The sequence below is a fragment of the Hyaena hyaena genome, unplaced genomic scaffold (assembly GCF_003009895.1).
Source record: "Hyaena hyaena isolate Hyena2069 unplaced genomic scaffold, ASM300989v1 scaffold_344, whole genome shotgun sequence".
NCBI lineage: Eukaryota > Metazoa > Chordata > Mammalia > Carnivora > Hyaenidae > Hyaena > Hyaena hyaena.
The window spans coordinates 1618234-1644453 of NW_024080977.1; the positions used below are offsets into that span (position 1 = coordinate 1618234).

The 26220-nt window shown below is 38.0% G+C and overlaps 1 protein-coding gene and 1 pseudogene across 1 annotated transcript in view; both read right to left on the reverse strand.

The window, feature by feature from the left end:
• ME1 (malic enzyme 1) overlaps positions 1 to 6156 on the reverse strand; it is a 178007-nt gene extending 171851 nt beyond the window's left edge. The window contains exon 1 of the mRNA XM_039249761.1: positions 6030 to 6156. Within this exon, the coding sequence (XP_039105692.1) occupies positions 6030 to 6107 (78 nt within the window). The 5' untranslated portion in view covers positions 6108 to 6156. The remainder of the gene's footprint in view (positions 1 to 6029) is intronic.
• A 4579-nt stretch (positions 6157 to 10735) lies between these two features.
• LOC120243554 lies at positions 10736 to 13180 on the reverse strand (annotated as a pseudogene).
• Between the last annotated feature and the right edge of the window lie 13040 nt (positions 13181 to 26220).

Here is a 26220-nt window from a genome sequence, read left to right on the forward strand (position 1 = left end):
ATTCTTTATAATTGCTCCAGCTATGAGCTCAGACTACACAAAAGTACTAAGTTAATAATTAGTATGTACTAAAAAAAAGCCTCCTATAATTTAGGAAAAAACTAATATTCACTATCTCAAATCTTTTCAATATGTGATTGAAGAGGCAAGACAGAAATCATATTACAACAGAATTTAAGGCACTCACAACAAGAATCTTACTCGTTGTGATATTCTCTGAAATAGAACATTACCTCATATATACTGGGCTCTGAACAAATATTTTCTAAATAAAAATAAATAAATGAATGAAATTATCACTTTATTTTATAAGGATAGTAACTGAAATTAGTTAAGAAAAGCTCACTTAAGATCTCATAGCTGCTAAATGGAAGAATTGGGACTTATGCTTTCTAAATAGAATGCCTTACAATGGTCATTACGTTACGTTGCATTTCTCATACTTGCCCAAAAGTTAGGAGGAAATTATAATGCAAAAATGAGAAATCTCAGACTTTCTTCAATATTTCCTATACTCTATATCACCAGTCTCAAAAGTTCTCAGGTCAAACTCATCTTTCTACTCATTTGAGCATATTACTTGGTTTTTGCGCTCCCCTACACTTCCCCTGTTGTTTCAAGTGCAGCAAGGTATCAGACAGGTGTGGAGGCATATGGCTATCCACCCACAATACAATGCCATTTGTATCAGTGGGATTCCACATTAAATAATTCATCAGTTTCTCGTACTGCTGAAAAAACTCCAGAGAACTGTTGGAGATAAAAATTTCTGAATGATTCATTATGGTATAATTTTCACTGAAGAAAAAGAGGAGGTTCAAGGTATCTTTCCTTCGTAGCCATTAGACCTATTTGTCTCTTTTCCCTACAATACATCCAACTAGGTCTTGACATGCCAGGATACAAACATCTACAAATGCACTTGCCCAGAAGCTCATTTTTTAGATGGAAAAGTTAATGATGCTGACCAAAACTGACTTTGATAAATCACTATCTTAAACTGGATTAAAATGGCATTAAAGAGTGGTATCTTTTGGAGATGTACTAGTCATGTATATTATTTAATCTTAAAGACATGGAAATCATGTAAGCACAATTATGGCAGAACTAGCAATTAGTGTTTTCTACCATTGCTAAAGGAATAGTGAACTAATAAATTTAGAATTAAAAATAAGTGATTTTACTGTGTATAGAATTTTAATTTTGAAGGATGATTTATGAAACATTATTAGTCATATGAAAATTCCTGAGAAAAAATTTGAAATACAACTCGTCAGATTCAGAAAGTATCCTTGAAAATCATAAACATTAAACTTTAAATTAGATAAGTACATGTAACACAAAGAGAAGCACCTCAAAAATAATTTGGGCTCTGTAGAGAAAGATACTGAATCTCAGAAGCATGAGGTAGAAGTACTTTCGCAAATACTATGATGAAATCCTACCTGGAATGATAGAATTTGAGCAAAAGCAAATAGTAAGAATCATACATTAGTTATTACCAATGAAGAAAGATCTTATTTCTCTTAAGTTTTCACAATGTTAATTTTTTTAATTTGGATCATATCTACTGTTAACCTTGATTTTACCAAGACTAATCACCCCCTTAAGGTTACCTAGCAAGCAATTAAAACTTCATGGATGGTCAAGCTTAAACCAAATTCCAACTATTCTCCTATATTCCAGTATTCATTATATAATGTATAGTCGACTAAGCTTTAGACTTCAACATGAATTTACTTTCAAGAAACTATAATTAAAAGAGTATAAATGTCTTAAAATAATGCTCAAACAACCACTCTAAAAGCTTCTTGCTTTACAGAAAAGAATATCCAATGGAATAAAGACAGTCTCTTCACCCAATGGTGCTGGGAAAACTGGACAGCGACATGCAGAAAAATGAACCTGGACCAGTTTCTTACATTGTACACAAAAATAAACTCAAAATGAAAGACCTAAATGTAAGACAGTAAGCCATCAAAATCCTCGAAGAGAAAACAGGCAAAAACCAATTTGACCTTGGACACAGCAACTTCTTACTCAACAAATCTCTGGAGGGAAGGGAAACAAAACCAAAAATGAACTATTGGGACCTCATCAAAATAAAAAGCGTCTGCACGGCAAAGGAAACAATCAGCAAAACTAAAAGGCAACTGACAGAATGGGAGAAGATATTTGCAAACAACATATCAGATAAAGAGTTAGTCTCCAAAATCTATAAAGAATTTATCAAACTCAACACCCAGAAAACAAATAACCCAGTGAAGAAATGGGCAAAAGAGATAAATACACACTTCTCCAAAGAAGATATCCCGATGGCCAACAAACACATGAAAAAATGCTCAACATCACTCATCATCAGGGAAATACAAATCAAAACCACAACAAGATACCACCTCACACCTGTCCAAATGCCTACCATTAGAAATTCAGGCAACAACAGATGTTGGCAAGGATGCAGAGAAAGATGATCTCTTTTGCACGCTGGTAAGAATGCAAACTTGTGCAGCCACTCTGGAAAACAGTATGAAGTTCCTCAAAAAATTAAAAATAGAACTACCCTACAACCCAGCAATTGCATTACAAAGGTACTTATCCAAGGGATACAGGTGTGCTGTTTCAAAGGGGCACATGCACCCCAATGTTTATAGCAGCACTACTGACAACAGCCAAAGTATGTATGTAAAGAGCACAAATGTTCATCGATGGATGAATGGATAAAGATGCGGTATATATAGACAATGGAGTATTACTCAGCAATCAAAAAAAAAATGAAATCTTGCCATTTGCAACTACATAGATGGAACTAGAGCGTATTATGCTAAGTGAAATTAGTCAGTCAGTCAGAGAAAGACATATCATACGACTTCACTCATGAGGACTTTAAGATACAAAACAGATGAACATATGGGAAGGGAAGCAAAAATAACATAAAAAGAGGGAGGGGGACAAAACATAAGAGACTTAAATATAGAGAACAAAGAGAGGGTTGCTGGAGGGGTTGTGGGGGGGGATGGGCTAAATGGGTAAGGGGCATTAAGGAATCTGGGGCATTAAGAAATCTACTCCTGAAATCACTGCTGTACTATATGCTAACTAACTTGGATGTAAATTAAAAAATAAGTAAATTATTAAAAAAAGAAAAAGCAAAAAAAAGAAAATAAAACCTTCTTGCTTTAAAAGCTGAGTACTGTTTAAAAGACAAAAGAAATAAAAACATGGCTCATTCGTTCATGAAATAGACATTTATTTAAAGCACACTGGGCAAAATTCTGTACTATGACTCCTGCCCTATGACAATCAAAATTTTAAAAATACAATGCAGTGAATACAACATGACATGATACATTTGAATACATAAAAACAGAGGTGTTAAGTAATGACAATAGGACTAAGATAATTAGGAACACCTTCCCTAGAGAGATCATTATTAAATCAATCAATGCCATTTTAATTGTAGGAAATCACACATAGACAAAAAGGAGAGTATTAAGAGATCCAGCAAATGTGGAAGTCTTCAAGTGGAAGACTAAATTGGGGGATTAATGAGATCAATTTGAAGAAGACAGTAAACCTGACAAGACTGATTTTACATTCAACATTACAGGAACTATTATAAATACTTGGATGACAGAAGAATAACGTGAAGAAAAAACTAACTGATGTAGGTGTTGCTCTCATATCTATATGTAGGACAGACTACAATACTGAAAATAAAACCGGTAAAATCACTGCAGTTACCCAAAAGCTGAGGTGATAAAGGTCTGTGTGAATGTGGCCGAAGAAGGCTTCATGTAGCCAGATGACAGGCTGGGATGTGAAAGGGCAAATCTACTAGCCTAGGTTATCACACACACACAAAAAAAAGCAATAAAAATTCCCGGCCTACCAGAAAACTGTAAAGCCCAGAGGTCTTCAGTGCAGAGCAGATCAGAACATCCCCCAGCTATGGTTTCAATGATGTATGTAAGGATATTCTGCTATTTCCATGAGGCAACACACACTGTCTTAGAACTGAGTAAGTAAAGCTTATTCTATTAATCACCCCAGAGTTGGTGAATTAGATTTTTTTTTAATGTTTATTTCTTTTTGAGAGACGGAGAGAGAGCGAGCGAGCCAGGGGAGGAGCAGAGAGAAAGGGAGACACAATCAGAAGCAGGCTCCAGGCTCTGAGCTGGCAGCACAGAGCCTGAGGCGGGCCAAACCCAGGAACCTGTGAGATCATGCATGACCTGAGCGGAAGATGGACTCAACTGGCTGAGCCACACAGGCACCTCGGTGAACTAGATTTTAAATCCAATTTGATACTATGCAGACAATAAAGTTCAATGATAAATTCAAAAATGTGTTCTTAACACATTATGCTGCACCTTTCAACTTGGTGGAAGATCTCCGTGATCTTATTGTTGAGTAGGAGTTAATCTTTATAGGTAAATAGGAGCCAAAAAGATTTTAAGTAAAGGCGTAATAATTACTCTTGCCCAATGATTGCCTATGCCATCTACCTACTCCAAACACCCATTCGTGCCCATGACTTCAGGGAAATTCAAACAGGTTATACCACTTATGTGGTCCTCCTTAAGTAACAACCCATTATTTGGCCGTAAATTACAGCAAGCAGATAATACATGAAAGTAACAAATTATTCTGTCACATCAGATTTTACCTTTGTTCTACTGAAAACAGGCCCCAACATGCAGACTAATAAAATGATTTTAAAAAAACCTAGCAAATAAATTCAGTTTGAAGAAAAAAAATTAAGTTGGAACTATTTAAAAATTTCATAATGCTTTATGAACCCAAATACTAAACACCACGTATTTGTAAAAGTTAACCTGTCACAAATATCAAAAAGAACCCACACTAGCTATAATTTATCAAATTATAAATTATTAAATAAGAGAAATCACAAATCTCCAAGCCTTCAATAATGATCAACAAATCACCAGCAACATGATCAGAAGGTAAGACTGGGGTCCAGTTCCTAATGAAAAAGAGTATCTACTAAAGAGACAATCAAAATGACTAAACATATCTCTGTTCTGACTGACAGCATTTCCTGTATCTTAAATAAGGAAATGTCAAAATCACAGTTACACACAAACACAAAAAGACACAGTTACAAACACACACAAAATGACAATCTAGAGAGAAATTTGGCTCTTTAGAGAGAAATTTGGTGAATTTCACTATAGAGTAAGTGTGACTGTTAGGATCTATATAAGCAAAATTATAAGTTAGGTATTTTTCATTTCAGAGAAATGCTAGGTGTTTACTCCACATCACCAGTGAAGAAAAATGAAGTGTTACCAGATCTGAAAAGGGGTCTATATAATCTACAGTGAATCCTTGTTTCCAGGAGAGGTCTCTAAAAAAAAAAAATGTTTTTAATTTCCAGAAGCCCAGATTCAAAAACACAGGAATGGCTTTACCCACAGCCCCATGTCTATGACAGGGATTTTATACCAGGCCATGCAAAGTGTCCAAGGCAGAAGCCACCCACCACGCATTCCCAGCCTCCTAAACGCGTCACTCCAGAAACCAAGAGGCCTTGACTTCTAGCTTGTTAATGTGATAAGGCTGAGAACTCATTTGTGTCCAGGATGGACCAGTAGGACTTCTCTCCAAGCAGCGTTCAAGAATTGCCACACTCAGTGGAACCAGTAAGTAGGTGGCACATACAGGCTGAGCTGGCAGCCTACCTGCTATCTTCACAGAAACAGTTCACGCACTTAGCCTGATACTGCTTTCTTTGGCTTGGCTCCTGGAGAAAAGCAGCCAAAAAGTAAACAAGTTACACCTCCTCTGTTCCCAAAATCGGATGCCAAGGCGAACCAGCACCGCGCGCCCATCACACCGCTGGGCACACAGCCTACTGGGCAGCCCCTCCATTCTGCCCGCACCGAGGGCCGCGTCCGGTGAGAGCGGACAGAGGGGCGAGGCCGCGTCGGGGTACACCCCCCGCCCCCGGAGGGCCGGTCCCAGACCGAAGGCGACCACGGGGCCGCCAGGTGGGCCGGCAGACTCACCTTGTTGAGGTGAGGGTTCCGCGTCACGGGGTAACCGCGCTGGTGGGTGTGGCGGCGGCGGGGAGCTGCGGGCTCCATGGCTGGCGTGCGGGTGGGCGGCGGGGTCGGGCTGCAGCGCTCGGCGCTCGGCGCAGGCGGCGATGCTGCTGGGACGCCGGCGCAGAGTGCGGCGGCGGCGGCGGCCCGGCTGGGAAAGAGCCGGCGGCCGGGGGCGGGCGTGGGTGGCGAGAGGGGGTGGACGCGGCGGGAGGAGCCCGCGAGAAGCCGGTGTCCCCAGCCGGGCAGCCTGCGAGAATCGCTGAGTCATGGCAGGAGATCAGCCGAGCCGGCGAGTTAGGAGGAGGAGGAAGAGCGAGGCTCTCGCGGCTCCCCAGGGGCGGCGGCCGCGGGAGCCGCTCCCTTCCACTTACAGGGCCCGGCTCACCACTGGGTTTACGATCACAAGTGTCCTAGCCCGTCCTTGCGTCGGGCGTGCCTCGGTTGTGCACGGAATGCTTTTGCCCCCGAGACCCATGCGGGTAACAAGGTCACGTTCCCCCGCCCGTCCCGGGGGACTTTAGGGTACCGTGGCCCGGAGCCAAAGCGGGCCCTCAGCGGGAGCCTCAACGAAACGGCGGCAGAGGTGCGAAATGGGGAGGTTCAGGCGGAAACAGCGGCTGCAGGACGGAGGGATGGGAGCTCTCAGGAAGTGGACCAAGGGGCTCTTTGCAGAAGACCTCGACTGACTGAGACCCAGACCTCTATGTCCCTTCCCTGTTAGGCGCTTCGAAGCTCTCTCTATCCAGGGCCCGGATGCCGGCCACGCCCAGGGGCCAGATGGAACCAACCTTGACCCAGAAAGCAGAGACCTGAGTAGAAAAGGGAGAAAGGAGTGTGGGCCGCAATTCCACAGGAGCTGTAGATTATCCACGGGAATTTTATCCTAATATAATTGAAAGCCAAGGTGTGTTAGGGCCCACTGAACGTTTATTCTATGTATAATTTACATTAATCTTGTATATAATTTTGTGAGTTCCAGAAGCCAGGAGGTTTATGAACATCTTTGAATTTTAATGGATAACTCAATATTCAAGGGCTACAGTTTCTACTTTGATGAAAGGAGAGGGTCAGAATAAATGATCTTCCAGCACTGGAATTCTGTTATTATTGATTTTTCTACTTGAAGTTTTCAGAAATGGAGAAGCAATCAGATCAAAGCCAAAAGGAGTGTGTAACACACAAAAAACACTAAAGCTGTCGGCGCCCCAGTTTCTTTTCCAGGTAAGCAGGATGGTTAGTTTCTCCCGATTCATTTCTATCTAATGGTAGTACAAAAGACAGTATTAGGGATTGCTTATGGGTTGATTTTGTATATCCGTAAACTAGACACACAGCCAATGATTTCTTGTGTTACCTTATCAGATTGTTATAGTAATTGTTTTTTAGCCATGCTTATATCCAAAAGCTTCTTAGACCTATTCTTTGAATTACCTAGAATCAGTTGTTTTAAGGGAGAACATTTTATTGATGGGGAACATTTTATTGGCATCTCAGAGTTTAAAAAAAAAAAAAACTACTTGTATTTAAATAACACTTCTCACTGTGAGTGCTACAATCCATAAATAATTAACCCTAACTACAATACCTGAGAAGAAGGTATACTTTACAAAACTCACTCCCAGAGAGTTAATTGATACATGTCACAATTAGAGTGCTTCATCAGAAACAGAAACAGTTTAATAACGGGCCTCGGAAGCAAACAGATGCTGAAGAAACAAAAATGTCAGTACAAGAGCACCTCATTATTATGTCCCTCTTATAGAAGGTTAGCCTGTCTTTTCCTGTTTCTGTGATGTATTATGTACAGATAGGAAAACTGACATAAATATAGGGAGGAGCCCAAAGTATATGGACTCTTCCCCCAAGCCATCATTATAAAGGGAGTACAAGATCCTGGCAGTGCAGGTAAAGAGAAGTAAACATATGGGAGATGTGAATTTACGAGAAAAAAAGTTTAGTCATCTTGAATGATAACAGTAGGTGGTTTAACTGGGGAAGCCACTTTGTATATTCATGTGCAGTTCTAAGAGTACTGGAAAGAACTCTTTTTCCATGTAAATGTTATCCAGAAGATCAAATATCAGTCCTGTTTATTTGTTTGTAAGGCTAGATTTTAATATAAAAACAGAACAAAAACAAAATCTCAGGAAACATAGGGAAAAAACCTTATTTAATTTTCCTTGTAAGAAACTACAGTTGCGCAGTCACTCTGCACGTAATTGGTAACCTTAAAAATGGGCATGATTCACAAACTAAGGGATTAGAACCCGTAAATTTCTGTTAGATGAATGCACAATGAACTCTAGTCATTAAAATCATTAAAATATGATTACAGTCTTCTGACCTAATGTCATTGAGATGAAGTACAGAAGAGTCAGGAAATTTCTAATAGCACGGAGAGCATTTCAAGTGTTTTACTTTCATGGTGAACTTAAAGGAACGTAAATTTCCCGCAAGAAACGATTAGTCTGTGTCATTGGTAAATATTTGCAAAACATTTCAACACTACAAACACTAAAACTTTTAATATGGGGCATTGGAAATGTTTTACTTTCCTGAGAAAAAATATCATCTAATTTTTTTTTACATTTATTTATTTTTTAGAGACAGAGCACAAGCAAGGGAATGGAAGAGAGACAGAGAATCTGAGGCAGGCCGCAGGCCTGAACTGTCAGCACAGAGCCTAACATGGGACTCAGACTAAAGAACCATGAAATCATGACCGGACACCCAACCGACTGAGCCACCCAGGTGCCCCTCAGCTGGCACTCTTTAACAAGAGGGCATTAACAAAAAAAGTCTATTAACACTTGCAGTGCACATCACACAGGAGAAACTTGAAACAAAGAGTAACTCAAAAAGCTTCTTAAACCCCGCAGTTTATATAGCATCTTCAACAAAGACCAGTGCATTTGTAGAGAAATGATAGCACAAAGGAAAGCAGTTTCAGGCTCTCAAGGGCAGCAAACTGGAAAGGTAAATATATGGGAAGAATCTTTTTATTTGCCAATTCCTCTTCTCAAAGATACATATTTTGGAGTGACGTATCCTAGTTTCCTTCATTAGGCTTTATACTTGGCTCTAAGGAATCCCTGATGAATGAAACTCTAAGTTATTGGAATTTAAGTATTCCAGTTATAGGTGAAATGGGTGCAGGAGGGATTTCATTAAAATGTTTTAGGGGCACCTGAGTGGCTCAGTTAGTTGAGCATCAGACTATGGCTCAGGTCAGGATCTCACAGCTCATGAGTCAAGTCCTGCGTAGGGCTCTGTGGTGACAGCCTGGAACCTGGATCCTGCTTAGGATTCTCAGTCTCCCTCTCTTTCTCTCCCTCACTTGCATGCATGTGCTCACTCTCTCTCAAAAATAAATAAATAAACATTAAGGAAAAAAAGAAGAAGAACTGGGGCACCTGGGTGGCTCAGTTGGTTAAGCCTCTGACTTCAGCTCAGGTCATGATCTCGCAGTTTGTGAGTTTGAACCCCATGTCAGGCTCTGTGCTGACAGCCCAGAGACAAGAGACTGCTTCAGATTCTGTGTCTCCCTCTCTCTCTACCCCTCCCCTGCTCACACTCTATTTTTAAGAGAGAGAGAAACATACATTAAAGGGAAAAAAGAATGTTTTAAAAAGGTGTACCTTATTCTATTCTTTAAGCAAAAGTTTGTGCAAAAGCCCCATCCTCTAAGGGATTCTATAGAATGTCTGGAGCTCTAGAGAGTTGGGGTTTTTTCCCCCTCTGAAGAAAGCAATATTATTCTTTAACAGTTAAAAGCACTATTCCTATTAGGGATAATGTAATACCACCTCATTCTCACTATGTATTACAATCATTAAACATATTCATATAAATATAAAAATACAGACACTGTGTGGTGACTACTTTTGGAATAAATCTATAGACTAAGTTGCAGCATGTATAAATCATTTATATCTTAATTACTTACCTATACCTGAACAAATTTTGATTAAGCATATTATTAATATTCAAATTATGTAATCTGGTTGCAGTATTTTATTTTGCTGAAGCACATTTCAAAAAGAAGCCACCTATTTCACCTATTTTCATACCAGTATTTTCTGGATCATGTTATACAGTGAATGTATACAAACTTTAAAAAGCATACATTTCCCACAAGGAGATACTTAGTCTCTATCATTGGTGTGTATTTACAAAACATTTTAAAGCTACAAACATTAGCTGTTTCAAGATGAGACCCTAAAAAGGTTTCTACTCTTTTACAATGATACAAGTGTACCTTTACACAAGACCTCTTAGTAATGTTAATCAACTGCTGGTAAGGGTTGCGAAAACCAATAAAGAAGCTAAGTCAAAATGGAGTCTGGAGGCAACTGAAGGGAGAGTTCTCAGTACCACTCCTGGCAGCTTACTTAGCATACCTCAGGAGGAGGAAGGACGATTCTCCTTGCCCAGCAACAACCTAGCCAATGAGAGGTCCTCACTCTCCCTCAAAGTCTCCCTCTCCTCCAAAGAACTTTTCTTTTTCTTTCCCAATTCCGTTCTTTCCTCTATACAAGGATACTCTTTTTTTTCTTCCTTCTTGGGACTTGCCTATGGTTTGCCATAATTGCAGTCCCAAATTGCAATTCCTCTGCTATTCCTAAATAAATTCATTTTTCCTGGATAAATAACTGGCTATTTTGTTTTTAAAGTTGACAAAGCTTATCAATGAATTGCTTCATATCCATCATTCCTTCATAGGTTTTCAAGGTTACATTGGTTGGATTTACCAATGTTTTTAGCTTTTGACACTAAGAGAACCAACCATTATAGAAACTAAAGGGTGGTAGTCTCCATGCCACTAAGAATAGAAATATCTGTTAGCCGCTGATAGGACTCCATGGAATGGAAGCACACAGGTGAGGTCAGTGCAGTGACGTCTACCAGCTTCTGCTGTGTGATAGAGCCATATATAAAAATAAAGCTCTGTCCTGAGAAAATCCTCCCAAAATAATGTTAAAAGGAATACCTTTCTTCACCTCTGCTCTATCAAGGGCTTTACATTTCTGCTGTCCAATTCCAGGTTCATCCTCCTGTGAATCTGGTAAGAGCCCAATAATGTTAAACCAAGAAGGCATAGCCATGTTCACAGTTAATGTAACAGGCATAACTGGCACACGTGGGTAAATATATTTGGTACGTGAACTTATGATATCTGCAAAGTTTTCTGCCCATCCATGTTCCGTACGCGGATGGTACCGCCATGGGAGAAGCAGGAAGGAAAGTGGCGGCCGTAAGCTGCATCCCCTGTAGAAAGCATGAGTATCATGGATCTAGACCAGTAGTTTTCAATCTTTATCCCATATTAGAATCATTTGGAGAGCTTTAAAATACACTCTTGACTGGGCCAAGAGTTCTTGATTTAATTAGTCTGGGTTATACCTTTAGCACCAGGACTTTTTGCCCCAAGCTCCCCAGATGTTTCTAATTCACAAAGTGGGGAACCACTGATCTAAAATAATGGTTCTCAGGGCACCTGGGTGGCTCAGTTGGTTAAGCATCCGACTTCGGCTCAGGCATGATCTCATGGTTTGTGGATTTGCGCCTTGCATCGTGTTCTTTGCTGACAGCTCAGAGCCTGGAGCCTGCTTCAGATTCTGTGTCTCCCTCTCTCTCTACCCCTTCTCTCTCTCTGTCTCAAAAATAAATAAAATAATGGTTCTCAAATTTTTGCATGTATCACAATCATTTGGAAAGTGTTAAAACAGAGAATCTTTGATTCAGTAAGTCTGAGGTGGGGTTTATAATGTGCTTTTCTAACAAGTTTCCAGGTGATACTGGTGCTGATGGTCAAGTAACCACATTTGAGAACTACTAGTCTAAAGAAATGCTATCCAACAGAAATATAATGCGAGCCACATATGTGATTGAAAACTTTGCAAGGAGCCACATTTTTTAAGGTAAAAAGAAACAGGTAAAATATATTTAAAAAATATAATTTACTTAACAGATTTTATCCAAAATATAATGTCAATATGTTATCAATATGAAAATTATTAATGAGATGTTTTACGTTCTTTTGTTTGTACTGTCTTTGAAATCTAGTGTATTTTATACTTAGAGCACATCTCTATTTGGACATCAAATTATCAGAAATACTTGTTCTGTACTTAGATTTTATAAAATTTACAGTTGACATGGTAGATACATATACCCAATTTGTTGCAACCATAGAAGTTTTCAATAACTGAGTATATATTTTATATTTAAATTAAAATAAAATCAAATTTGTATTTCCCTATTTGAAAAATACATTAAAACTATTTACTGGAGGTCAATCATTATCTACCTGTTTCTTCCTGCTTCTACAGTTTCCATATTATTAATAGGTTGTGCTTCCTAAAGTTCGAATGCAAGTCAATGATTTAGAAATCAAATTGCCTTTTTTCATAGAAATAACACAACAAATGCTTCCAGGGTATCCTATTAAAGCCCACTTAACACATAATGGCTGAAATATACAAAGATTCAAAGAGTACTTCCCTGCAGTTTTTAAAAATAAAATGTTTCTGAAAAAAAATCAAACAGATTCCAATTAAGTATTCCATGAATAGAATTCTTTTTCAATAAGCCCCCTTTGAAAATGGATGAACAATATAAAGATTTAGTTCCTAACAGATGTGAAGTATGTCAGTTGCTTTAGAAGGCAGAATCAATTACAGTCATATTTGGTTTTAAATAACAATTGTTTTCATTTCCTACATAAAGGACATTCATACAACCTATGTATTAAAAAAGAAACTACAGGAATGTTTCCAAATGTAAAATATAGTTTAGGTTTTCTCTACTAAAATTAAAAACAAGAACTAGTTCTAAACTCAAGTCCTCTGCTCAGAATTCTCCGATGGTAGGTACCCACTCACTCATAGAAGCAAGGTTTTTAATTAAATCTACTAAGACACACATGATCTCCTCCAGTCTTATCTCTGTGGCTTTGTTACCTTTATCTTTCCCTTCCTCTCTCACTCTGTTCCAATGGACCCTGGCCTTCCAAACAGGACACATTCCTGCCTCAGGGCCTTTGCTCTTGCTGTGCCCTCTAACTGAAACACTTCACCCAGATTGCTACAGGGCTTCCTTAATCCTTTCATGTCTTTCGTCTAAATATTTGGGCCTTCACCACTCCTCCCACCTTCCTACCTATCATTCTTTTCTCCATATACTTCTCACATTTAACTATAGTATGCAATTCACTTATTTGTCATCTTACTGCTACCAACACTAACATGTCAACAACATGATAGTGGTGATTTAATATTTTTTGGCCCTTTCTGTGGAACCCATCAATTTTATGTTCCTGAACTCTACATAAGCAACTTTTCTAAGTTATTTTATGATCTATTTACTTATACACACATTTCTTTCATGTGTACAACTTTTACTTGATTGTCTCCTTTAAGTCTTCTGCATAAAGGGAATAGATCATCTTCTTTTTGGCAAAAGATTTAACTGGAGATAGAAAATTTGTTGTATTAACTGGTGAAACAGCCTTCTGGTAATTCTTGGTCTTCAAACATTTTTGAAAAATCCATGTTTTCAGGGCTAGCTCAGTCAGAGTGTGTGACTCTTAATCTTGGGATTGTGAGGTCGAGCCTCATGTTGAGTATAGAGATCACTTAAATAAATAAAACTTTAAAAACAATTCATGTTTTCTGGGGTGCCTGGGTGGTTCAGTCAGTTAAGCATCCAACTTTGGCTCAGGTCATGATCTCACAGTGCATGAGTTTGAGCCCCACGTCAGATTCTATGCTCTCAGCATGGAGCCTGCTTCAAATCCTCTGTTCCCCTCTCTCTCTGCCCCTCTCTTGCTCTCTCTCTCTCTCTCAAAAATGAACATTAAAAAAAAGACTTCATGTTTTCTATACTCCTATAGAATGACATAAATTTGGTTGAGGCTGTTCTTTAATCAATATTCATTTGGATTGTGTAATTGTATAAGTACCCTGTAGAATTGTATCAGCCATCTAAATGAAATACCCATTTGTGAATAGTGTGTATTATATTATTTAAAACCTAAAAATACAACTTCTATGAAAAAGATCTAGTTCAATGATTTTTGGCATTTGATTTCACTGAATTAAAATTGTGCCATTTTCTTAAATCTGTTTTTTAATCATTTAATCTATATAAAAATCAAATTCCCATCATTGTCATGAATAAATCTATATCATTGCTTCCAAGTACTGTTTATCCTAGCACTCTGCCATTTGTTGGTGTGATTTCCTTTTTTTTTTTTTAATTCAAACTAACAAAAGGAAAAACCATTCACCCATTTCTTCCACACACACAAGCCCACCCCTATCTCTGGCAACCACCAATTATAAGCCTGATTTTATTCATTTGTTTGTTTGTTTGTTTATAGATTCTACATATAAGAGAGCTCATGTGGTATTTGCCTTTTTCTGACTTATTTCACTTCTAATAATGTTCCCAGGACCATCCATGTTGTCACAAATGGCAAGATTTCATTCTTTTTTATGTGTGTATATGCATACGTATATATACCCACATACATACCACATTCTCCTTTTCCATTCATCCATCAATGGACACAAGTTGTTTCCATATCTTGGCTATTGTAAATAATGCTGAAATGAACATAGAGGTGCACATATCTTTTCGAGCTAGTGTTTCATTTTCTTTAAATTCCCAGAAGTGAAATTGCTGGGTCATGGTAGTTCTATTTTTAATTCTTTGAGGAACCTCCATACTGTTTTACACAGGGGCTGCACCAGTCTGCGTTCTCACCAACAGTGCACCAGAGTTCCCTTTTCTTCACAGCACTTGTTATTTCTAGTCTTTTTGATGAGAGCCATTTTAACTGGTATAAGGTAATCTCTCATCGTGTTTTTTTTTAATGTTTATTTATTTATTTTGAGAGAGAGAGAGAGAGCACACATCCATGAGAGGGGCAGAGAGGGAAAGAGAGAATCCCAAGCAGACTTCATGCTTAGCGTGGAGTCCCATATGGGGCTCAGTCCCACAACTGCAAGATCCCAAACTGAGCCAATATCAAGAGTCAGTCAGTCAACCAACTGAGCCACCCAGATGACCCTCTCATTATGGTTTTGATTTGCATTTTCCTAATGACTAATGATATAATGCATGTTTTCATGTACTTGTTGGACATTGGTATGTCTTTGAACATTTAATTGAGGGTCTCATTTGTGCTGGCCACGTTTCAAGTACTTAATAGCTATTTGTGGCCAGTGGCTATCATGTTAGTAAAAATCTAATCCAATGCATTTGGGTTTTTAAATAAATGCTTCAAGTGATTGAAGAAGGTCAAATATACATATCCTTGTTTTTGTGATATTCATGTAGGAGTTGTTACTTTACGATGCACTGATTCTTCTTTTCAGTCAACCTAGCTGATTCATTACTCAAATTGTTTCATTAAAAGTTCACAGAGTCCCAATTGATATCATGATATATAGAATAAACCTATAAAATAATGAGATTACATTTAAAACAAACTTCTGGAATTCAGGTGTTCAGACAAGTATTGCTCTTCAAAATAGTCGTGCTGCTGGAGAAGTTTTGTGCATATTCCTAACATTGCTGCCATCGACTGAAATGTTTTATTCCAATTGTTCTTTTGGAATTCTTTCTTATTCATTCTGGGTAAGCAGTATAGCACAGCCTTCTGAGAGTATATTAGTTTGATATCCATGGGTCCCAGAGGTTAGGACTTCTTTGGGGAGTCACAATTCAATACATAACAAGGAAGCATTCTGAAATCAGACTGTGTTTGAGTCTTGTGCTACCACTTTTTAGTTCTGTGACTTTGGGAAACTTATTCTCTAAGGACCAGTTTTCCCAACTGAAAACATGGAAATAATAATGGTACCTGCCTTTTGGAGTTGTTATGAGTCTTAAGCAAGGAGTTACTTGTGTATTTATTTAAAAATATTTATTGATCACCTACTCCATGCCAGTCCCTGATGTAGAATAATGAATACAAAATCCTTAACCTCTGAAAATTACATTCTATTGAAACAATAAGCTATACTATATCATATCATATGTTATACACTACATGTATGTACTTAGAAAATGCCTGGCACATAGTTAGTACTCAACAAATCTTATCCTTTTTCTTCAAGATCCAGTTCAAACATCAACTTATAAAGCCATCCTCCACTATCCCCTAACTTATTCAAAACGTTAATTGAACATTTACTCAGGCTATGCACTAGTATGCAGAAATAGGCTTATGAGGAGAAACAGCTAATACATAAGTAAAGAAGTTGATAATTATAAAATATGAAGTTGAAAGAAATTAGTGTGCATGTCAGCAATCCATAACATGAAGACTAGTTTTATTTGTATTGTTCTTTTTTGTTTCAAGTTTTAAGTTCTAAAATTTAAATTCTAGCTTGTTAACATACAGTATAGTATTGGTTTCAGGAGTAGAACCCAGTGATTCAACACTCAACATATAGCACCCAGTGCTCCTCCCAATAAGTGCCCTCCTTAATGTCCATCACCATTTACCCATCCCGCACCCACATCCCTCCAACAACCCTCAGTTTATTCTCTACAGTTAAGAGTCTCTCTTATGGTTTGCCTGCCTCTCTTTTATTTTCATTCCCTATGTTCATCTGTTTGTTTTGTTTCTTAAATTCCACATATGAGTGAAGTCTAGTTTTAAACACTTAAAATGTTTTTTAACTGTATTTTTTCACAGTTCTTGCGATGCTTTACATATTAAGTACTTGAAAATATTTCTGAAGTATTTCTTCAGGTGTAACTACAAATAACATCAATAAGGTTTCAGTTGCATGTGTATAGCAGATTTGTCCCCAGTAGAGATACTTACCAAAATATTCCATCAAGTATGAAAGGGAAAACACTCAATTATACAAGTGATACCTAATATACTTGCCAAAGAGGTATTAAAAGTAGTAGTTTGGAATATAGACTCTGGAACCAGACTTCCTAGACTCCTATCCCAGTTTTGCCCCTTTCTAGCTTGTGTGCTCTTGTTAAGTTACTTACCTCCCTTTGTCTCCTCAAATGATTTATCCTCACTAGTAGTTATGCCATATAAATATGTATCAAATGAAAACAAGATAAATCACGCACACTAGGTACTTAGCTTCAACTTTTAAAAAGAAAACACTATCATCATCATAAGAAGTTAAGTGTCCTAAGAATATGATTTTGACTTACAGTTTCAGCAAACAGATATTTTGGCAGAATTCAGTGAGACTTGACAGGTGTTAATATCAATCCTGGAGGACTGACTCATGCACTAGTCCTGGAGGATTGACTCATGCACTAGATTCTTCTATGTACTTTCTATTCTCATAACAAAATTTTATTTGGAATTGCTTGTTTTGTTTAAATTTCATGTTTCTTTTTTAATTTGGAGCTGAAGGTGCCTGAAAATACAATTGAATCCATGGATTTTTTAAAATTGGTTTTGTTTTTCCCAGATACCATCACAGTACCACTGCCATAACATCATTTATCCATCTAGATTAACTACCTATGTATTGCACGTGAAGCTCACCACTCTAATTGCCCCTCTTACCATATAAAAACACATTGAAAGCAGTTTAGAAAGCACTTGGAAATCTCTTTGTATTCAGAATCACCAGTGACTCCAAAATCTGATATGTCAAAGAGACCGTAAGGGATAGGGCCTGAATCTAAACTGGTTTATAAAACACTCTCTAAATTGCTTTTCTGGAATAGGCTTTTCTCAACTTGTTTACTTATGTACATTTTATATCAGTGCCAATAACTTGCCTATGTCCAGCGCACCCCCACCCCCACTGTGTGTTCCAGATGAACTAGTGATATATAAAGTAAGGGGAACAAATGTACATAGACTTCTTCACTACTATGTGGCAGATGGTATTTCCCAAATGCCTATCATCACGTCTCCTATCACAAAAGCTCTTCATAAATGTGACTTTGGCACTCCTCTCCTTGAGACAGGCTTTTGTGACTGGATCAAGAGAGTATGGGAGAAGTGACAATATGTGACTTCCAAGGCTAAGTAATCAAAAGGAAAAGCACTTTCCACCCTGTTCCCTGAAATACTTGTTCTGGAAGCGTTCAGGCTGCAGGTAAGCGGCTTGACTGTCCTGAGGTGGCCATGCTGTGTGTAACGGGACTCAAGCTAACCCACAGTAAGAGACCTCACATGGAGAGCCTGAGATGACCTGTAAAGGAAGGGAGGGAAAGAGAGACAGAGAGTTTCTGCCCAGCCCCCAGCTGCTCCAGCCATCCCTTTTCCCAGTTCCAGCTACTGTTGAACTGCAACCATGTGAGAGATCCTGAGCCAGCACTGACCAGCTAAGCCCTTCTCAAATTCTGAACACACAGAACCCATGAGAGATAACAATATGGTTATTTTATGCCACTAAACTTTGGAGTAATATGTTACATACCAACACTCTACTGGAATACCCTGTGAGCTTTTCCATATTTTTAGTAACATAATTTCTCTGCTTCTTATAGAACCTGAATAGTTCTAGCACTCCTCAGTCTAAAGGAGAGGTTTGGACTGGCAGGAACTCTCTGTCTCTCTTTCCCTCCCTCCCTTTACAGGTCATCTCAGGCTCTCCATGTGAGGTCTCTCACTGTGGGTTAGCTTGAGTTCCTCACACACAGCATGGCCACCTCAGGACAGTCAAGCTGCTTACCCACAGCCTGAATGCTTCCAGAACAAGTATTTCAGGGAACAGGGTGGAAAGTGCTTTTCCTTATGATTACTTAGCCTTGGAAGTCACATATTGTCACTTCTCCCATACTCTCTTGATCCAGTCACAAAAGCCTGTCTCAAGGAGAGGAGTGCCAAAGTCACATATAAGAAGAGCTTTTGTGATAGGAGACGTGATGATAGGCATTTGGGAAATACCATCTGCCACATAGTAGTGAAGAAGTCTATGTACATTTGTTCCCCTTACTTTATATATCACTAGTTCATCTGGAACATACAGTGCGGGTGGGGGTGTGTTATGCCGAGAGACACAGAGACCAACCGAGACCACTGAAGCTGAATTAAGGGAGTCTTTATTACCGGCCGGGACTGCACAGAGTTAACACAGAACTCTCTAAATGTGCGGTTCTGAACCCAAGGACTTAGGGCTTTTTATGATGAGCAAGCAGGCAAGTGGGCAGTACAGAAGCAGAACTGACCAGTTATTATAAAAAGGCTACAAAGTGATAAAGAGAGCAGCCCTTATCCTGGTATGTAAGACAACATTTGTTATTTTGAAGGCATGGCTCAGGGTTTTGGGGAGTTTCAAGGGAATAGCCATTATCTCAAGGACAAAGTATGCAAACTGTGTCATAAATAACCTTTAATAGGGAACATTAACCTTTGTCTTCTTGGTTTTTTTTTTTTTTTTTTTTTTTCTTGCACTTGAGGATAGTCACGTAGTCCTCCAAGCGCAGACCCACAAGGTAAACTCTGGGTAACGATGGAAGGACTGAGGCAACAGGTGCACTGGACATAGACAAGTTATTGGCACTGATATAAAATGTACATCAGTAAACAAGTTGAGAAAAGCCTATTCCAGAAAAGCAATTTAGAGAGTATTTTATAATCTAGTTTAGATTCAGGCCCTATCCCTTACGGTCTCTTTGACGTATCAGATTTTGGAGTCACTGGTGATTCTGAATACAAAGAGATTTCCAAGTGCTTTCTAAACTGCTTTCAATGTGTTTCAATGTGGTATGTTTTCTTCTAATACTTTGAAAAATGGCAGTTCCTAGGAAAATATATGTCAGTGCCCAGCCAGAACATTAAATTAGCCATAATATACCATTCTACAATATCATAACTATCTTAAATACTTAGGAGATTATTAAATTGGCCTAGTTTCATAGACTGTTTAAAAAAAATTTTTTTTAAGTTTATTTACTTTTGAGAGAGAGACAGAGCATGAGTAGGGTGGGGAATGCAGAGAAAGTTGGAAACACAATCCAAAGCAGGTTCCAGATTCTGAGCTGTCAGCACAGAGCCTGACACAGGGCTCAAACTCACAGACTGCAAGATCATGACCTTAGCTGAAGTTAGATGCTTGTTTAACTAACTGAGCCACCCCAGCGCCCCTCATAGACTGTTAACAAGAAGCAGTAAAAGAATTATATATTAGAAACCAAAGACATTTGGGTTTATTAGAACCATGTACTAATTTAGCTGTAGTAGGAATGCCATATTAAAACTGATCATGGACACAAAACACTGACTAGCTAGAGAATTCTTTTTTATTTTGAAAAAGTATGCTCCAAAATTACTGATGGTTTGTTTCATGTTATAGTTTTGCAATGTTTGAAGTTTGTATAAAGAATATATATTACTGAGGTGCTTGGATGGCTCAGTCAGTTAAGTGTCCGACCATGATCTTGCAGTTCGTGAGTTAGAGCCCCGTGTTGGGCTTTGTGCTGACAGCTCAGAGCCTGGAGCCTCCTTCAGGGTCTGTCTCCTCTCTCTCTGTGCTTCCCTCTCTTGCACTCTGTCTCTCAAAAATTAATAAATACATTTAAAAAATTGTTAAAGAATCTATATTACTTTCATATTCAGAGACAAAAAAACCACAAAAATTTGGGGCATATCCAGGGGTGTGTATATGCTGTATATTTATACTGGGAGCAATTTGCTGTAAAATTTTAGGAACCTCAATTTTTTTTTCTTTTGTTCCGAAGGTAATGGAGATGATGATTTTCTCTAATTACTCTTTCTGCAATATGGATGCATTAAAATCTCTGACTGCTTTCCAGGAGGCACTGAAGCCAACCACCTAATGCAACACTGAGACAGAAAGGTATTCAGAATACCTTACTCTTACTCTACCAAACACCTGTGCAGATCTACCCTGCTTTTCTTACTTTGAAAAAGCTGGAGGGACGCCTGTGTGGCTCAGTGGGTTAAGCATCCAACTTAAGCGTCTCTGCTCCTCCCCTGCTCATGCTCTCTCTCTGTCTCAAAAATAAAAATAAAAACTATTAAAATACTTTTAAAAAAAGAAAAAGCTGGAGTAAAAACAACACCCCTCCTCCAAAATCTAAACATAAAATTTAAAGTTAAAAAATTTTGCACAAATGTAAACTTTTTTCATAACAACATATATTAAATTTTACCATTTAAACCTAACTCACAGAACAGGTTTGCATGTAATTTAGTTAATAAATCATTGATTTTCAAATATAACAGGATATTAATAGTAATTTTCTAAGTGGTGGTTTTATAAGCTTTTTACTTCTCAGTATCTGCTACATATTTTGAAAATCGTGATGTTATAATTAGAGAAAATAAATGTTTAAAAAATACCTTTTTATTACTTATTTTTGAGAGACAGAGAGAGATAGAATGTAAGCAAGGGAGGAGCAGAGAAAGAGGGAGACAGAGAATCCAAAGCAGACTCCAGGCTCTGTGCTGTCAGCACAGAGCCCAACATGGGGCTTGAACCCACGAACTGTGAGATCATGATCTGAGCTGAAGTGGGATGCTTAACCAACTGAGCCATCCAGGAGCCCCAAGGAAATAAACATTAAATACGACTTACTTTCAAGTAACATTTTTAATCACAAAACACTCATGTTTCCAAAACTACTTAAATTTCTCCTTGGAAGGAATTTCTAGCTAGCACTTTAAGATTGTCATTAGTTTCTGACACAACATCAAATTGTCTTCAAATCTCAAACAAATATTATAAAAAATAACGAACCAAAAAATCACACACATGAAGACAACCTTATTAAGTTGCTTTATTTAAGTGGAATTTTAGGAGACAGAATATTCTTTGTTTTGGAGATCAACTCAAAGTACATTGACCTTGTTAACCTGGCATCCATGGGCTGTATCTAGTGGTTAGCTTCAAGTGACCTGCCAGAAGTACAACTAAGCCAGAATTAGGCACCAACTATCAATCTGTAATGTCACCAGAAACTTGGTATTTCAAATCTAGGTCTAAGCTGAAGCTCCAAATGCAGTGGCAGAGCTCCAGACACGCTGGTTTATGGGAGAGTGAGAATATGTGTCTGAAAGGAAGTACTCAGGAGAGTTATACAAGAGATTCATTCATAACAGATGAAGAGACTCGATAGAAAGCACGTAGGCCAGAGGGGAAATTTAAGGACTAAAATAAATTTTGCCATAGTGGAAAGAGCAGGACCAAACCATTTTTCTAAACATATGGCACAATTTCTAAGGGGAGTTGGGAATCTTTGGACAGAAGAAAAACATTGCATGGATTTGGTAGGAAAGTTATTAAGTCATTCTGGGGGTTTGAAAATAACTAGTCTCTAGCTACATGTTTTCCACACAAATCCATTTAGTCATTCAAGATTTTCCAATTAGAGTAGAATTTATATTGACATAGGAAATTTACATGTAATTGTTTTCAGGCTCTTCACATTCAGATTTGGAGACACATATTCTTTGCTAGAACTATATGCAAAAATAGTTGGAAGAAGTAGCCAATCACTTGTCCTGCACCTCCCCCACCCTCATCTCCACCCCAAGAGTGTGTTTATCTTCTGTGGCTTTGGTGCGACCTGAGACCATTATACTGGCCCCGCCCCCTCGCCCTTGCCTAACTGTGATGACGAAGAAGGGCGAGGCAGGAATTAAGTTTTATCAGGTAAACCAGAACCTAACAGAGACCGGAATAATCCTCCACTCTTTTCAGCTCTTTCCTTTCCTTTCTTCATGCTTTACTAAACCACTCTTGAGGCAATGGAAAAAAACAAGGAGCAAGAAATGAAAAGACCGTGCTGAGCAAAGAGGGAGGAAACTTTCAAAAACACAGGCAAAGTTAGAGGAAAACTATAAAAATTTCTGTTAAAAGGAGTGTATCAAAATGTCGTAAAGGTCTTGGAATGAATTTCAGATAGTCTAGGTCCATCAGAGAATAAATGTTTGAATGCTTTATAGGTTGAGTCCCAGAAACTCATACTTTGATTCATACTTTGACTTGTTAGCCCTATCTACACAGAAACCTATATGTAATTATAGAAAAGATATTACTTAATACAAATATTAAATCACCTGCACTTTGTTTTCTATCATTTTTCTCCCAATTCTTCTGATGATATCTGTTGGAGAGACATTAAGTCTATCTCATGAGGCTAAAAGAGTTTTTTACTCATAATATCTTTCTCCAATCTGTACATTTCATAAGTAGATCTGCACATAGAAGAAGTAAAAGGACATAAGAACAAAGCTGTATACAGTTGAAACCTTACAGTTGTTTCTGAACGATTAAAAAGCAGCAGAGAAAGAGCCACAGTATATCAATTATTAGTTCTCTAGTACCTAAAGATCCCACTTTTTCATATGCCCCTCCATACTTTCCAGTCCCCACACCTCCAAGGAGATAATGTTATTACAAATTTTCTAGAATTAGCTGCTTTAAACTTTATGTCAAAACACAGAGGACAGAGTGGTATCCTTCAATGATACAGTTAACTTGCATATAGGTTCTTATTGATTCCTAGTTCTACCTATGACATCTTTATAATTTATCATATTCTTACAGGAGGAAGAGCACTCAATAAACCCAGCCTAAAATAGAAATCTCCCTAGACAGATCCCTTTTAGAAATGTATAAATAAAAATTCTACCACATGCAACTTTTCAAAACTCTCAATAATTGTAATGAATGTAAATATCAATTTATTTTATAAACTTAATAGATTTTTCTTTTTCTTTTATTTTTTTAATGTTTATTTATTTATTTTGAGAGAGAGAGCAGATGTGTGCAAATGGGAGAGGGGCAGAAAGAGAGAGAGAGGGAGAGAGAGAGGAAGAGAGAGAGAATTCCAAGCAGGTTCTGGCTGTCAGCATAGAGTACTACATGGTGCTTGATCTCACAACTGTGAGATCATGACCTGAGCCGAAATCAAGAGTTGGATGTTTGACCAACTGAGTCACCCACATGTACTGATTTTTCTTTTTAGATATCCTTATTTCTACATAGTCATTTAATTAATGATACTATCAAATTATTTTTTTAATTTTTTTCAAATCTGTTAATTTTAATAAGACATTGTTAATATTTCTTCTCTTTCACTGTATTAAAATGATATAGAGGAAGAATACCAAAAATAAAATTCGGGGGGAAAATTTTTTGGAAAACCATGAAGTTAGGTAATTTTTTTAAAAAATGGGTCAATTGAAATCTTAGTAAGTATGGTTTTCCTAGAACTATGTTATGCTTACTTTGAAATACTACTGATTTACTGACATCTATCTTACAGGCCATTTTAGTAACATTTTAATTATGACATCAAGGTGTTCCTGGCAGTAGATAAGGTAGTTCTTGATGTATTTGTTATCTCCTAATATATAAGCAATTACCACAAAACGGTGGCTAAAATGATGAATGACAAATCACAAGCATTTTTATCTCACAGTTTTTGTGGATTAAGAATCCAAGAGTGTTTTTGCTGGGCACCCTGGCTCAGGGCCTTTCACAAGGATGCAGCCAACGTGATGGCCACGGCTGCTTTATCTCTAGGCTCAACTAGGGGAGGATCAGATTCTAAACTCACTGATGTTGGCAGGATTCAGTTCCGGGGGCCCCGCTTATTTTGTGAGGCCTTGCATAGGGCAGAGCAACCACAGCAACTTGCTTCATCAGAATGAGCAAGCAAGCAAATCCAGAAAGAGAATATGAGCAAAGTGGAAGTCAGTCTTTTATGACCTAATTTCAGAAATGACATCACATCACTACTGCCATATTCTGTTCTTTAGAAGCAGATCACTAGGTTTAGTCCACACTTGAATAGAGGACTTGGCACCAAATAAGTAAATGCCAAGAGGCACGGATCTTTGGGAGACATCTGAGAGACTGCCTTCCACCCCTGCCCTGGGAAATTCTTTATAACTCCAGAAGTTTTTCATGTTGCAATATTTTTGAATAACCATTTTCAAAGGTTTTATCTGAATAAATTGTGGTCTATTTTGTATTCTGAAATGTTAAAGGAAAAAAAAGGCTGTTTCAAATATTTTTACATATGTTTAAAAATAGTCGCCTGGTTTTCACATATTAGCGATGTATCTGAACACTTGAATATTAAAACACTTTCCTGGCTAACCAAAATTAAAGGGAGTCAGAAGGAGGAAAAATCAAATAAATAAATAAATAAATAGATAGATAGATAGATAAATAAATAAATAAATAAAATATTAAATAATTATATATATGTATGTGTGTATATATATACATTTTTAATATGCTTCAGTATTGACCTAGACAGTATCATAAAATGTAGCTTCTTTGACATATCTATCATTCAGTCTCTCTCATTTTACAAATAAATTAAGGTAAATGACAGTTGTAGTTGGACAGTAAACTTGTTTCCAAAAAACAAGATTTGAGTAAATCCACAAAAAAGTCCAGTCAACTCTTTAAAAAATGTTCTCTTCTCTACTGGGTCAGGCATTCTCAACTAGATATTTTTCTGTATTTATTGATGTCAAAACTTCACACCTCCATGCATTTTTCTATAGAGGGAATCAATAGCATCCATGAGATTTTTTTTTAATGTTTTATTTATTTCTAGGAGATAGAGAGAGAGACAGCGTGAGCAGGGGAGGGTCAGAGAGAGAGGGAGTCACAGACTGAAACAGGCTCCAGGCTCTGAGCTGGCAGTCAGCACAGAGCCCAACGCGGGGCACGAACCCACGAACCGCGAGATCATGACCTAAGCGAAAGTCGGACGCTTAACCGACTAAGCCACCCAGGCGCCCCAGCATCCATGAGATTTTTTAAATGTTTATTTATTTTTGAGAAAGACAGAGTGAGTGGGGGAAGGGCAGATGAGAAAGGGACAGAGGATCCAAAGCAGGCTCCACACTGACTGCAGAAAACCCAATGTGGGACTTGAACTCAGGAAATGTGCCATCATGACTTGAACTGAAGTCAGATGCTCAACTGACTGAACCGCCCACCCGTCCCAATAGCATTCATGAGATTCTTAAAAGACTAAGAACCATTGCCCTAGGAAACAAAAATTTAGACACTAAATTCTCATATGGCGTCTCATGAATTTATTGGATTTATTGGATTTTTTTAAACTGTCTGTTTCACCAATGTGTCTAGTGTTGGTCTCCACATTCATTCAACAAATATTTGTTGGATATCTACTGGATTCAAGTCATAAT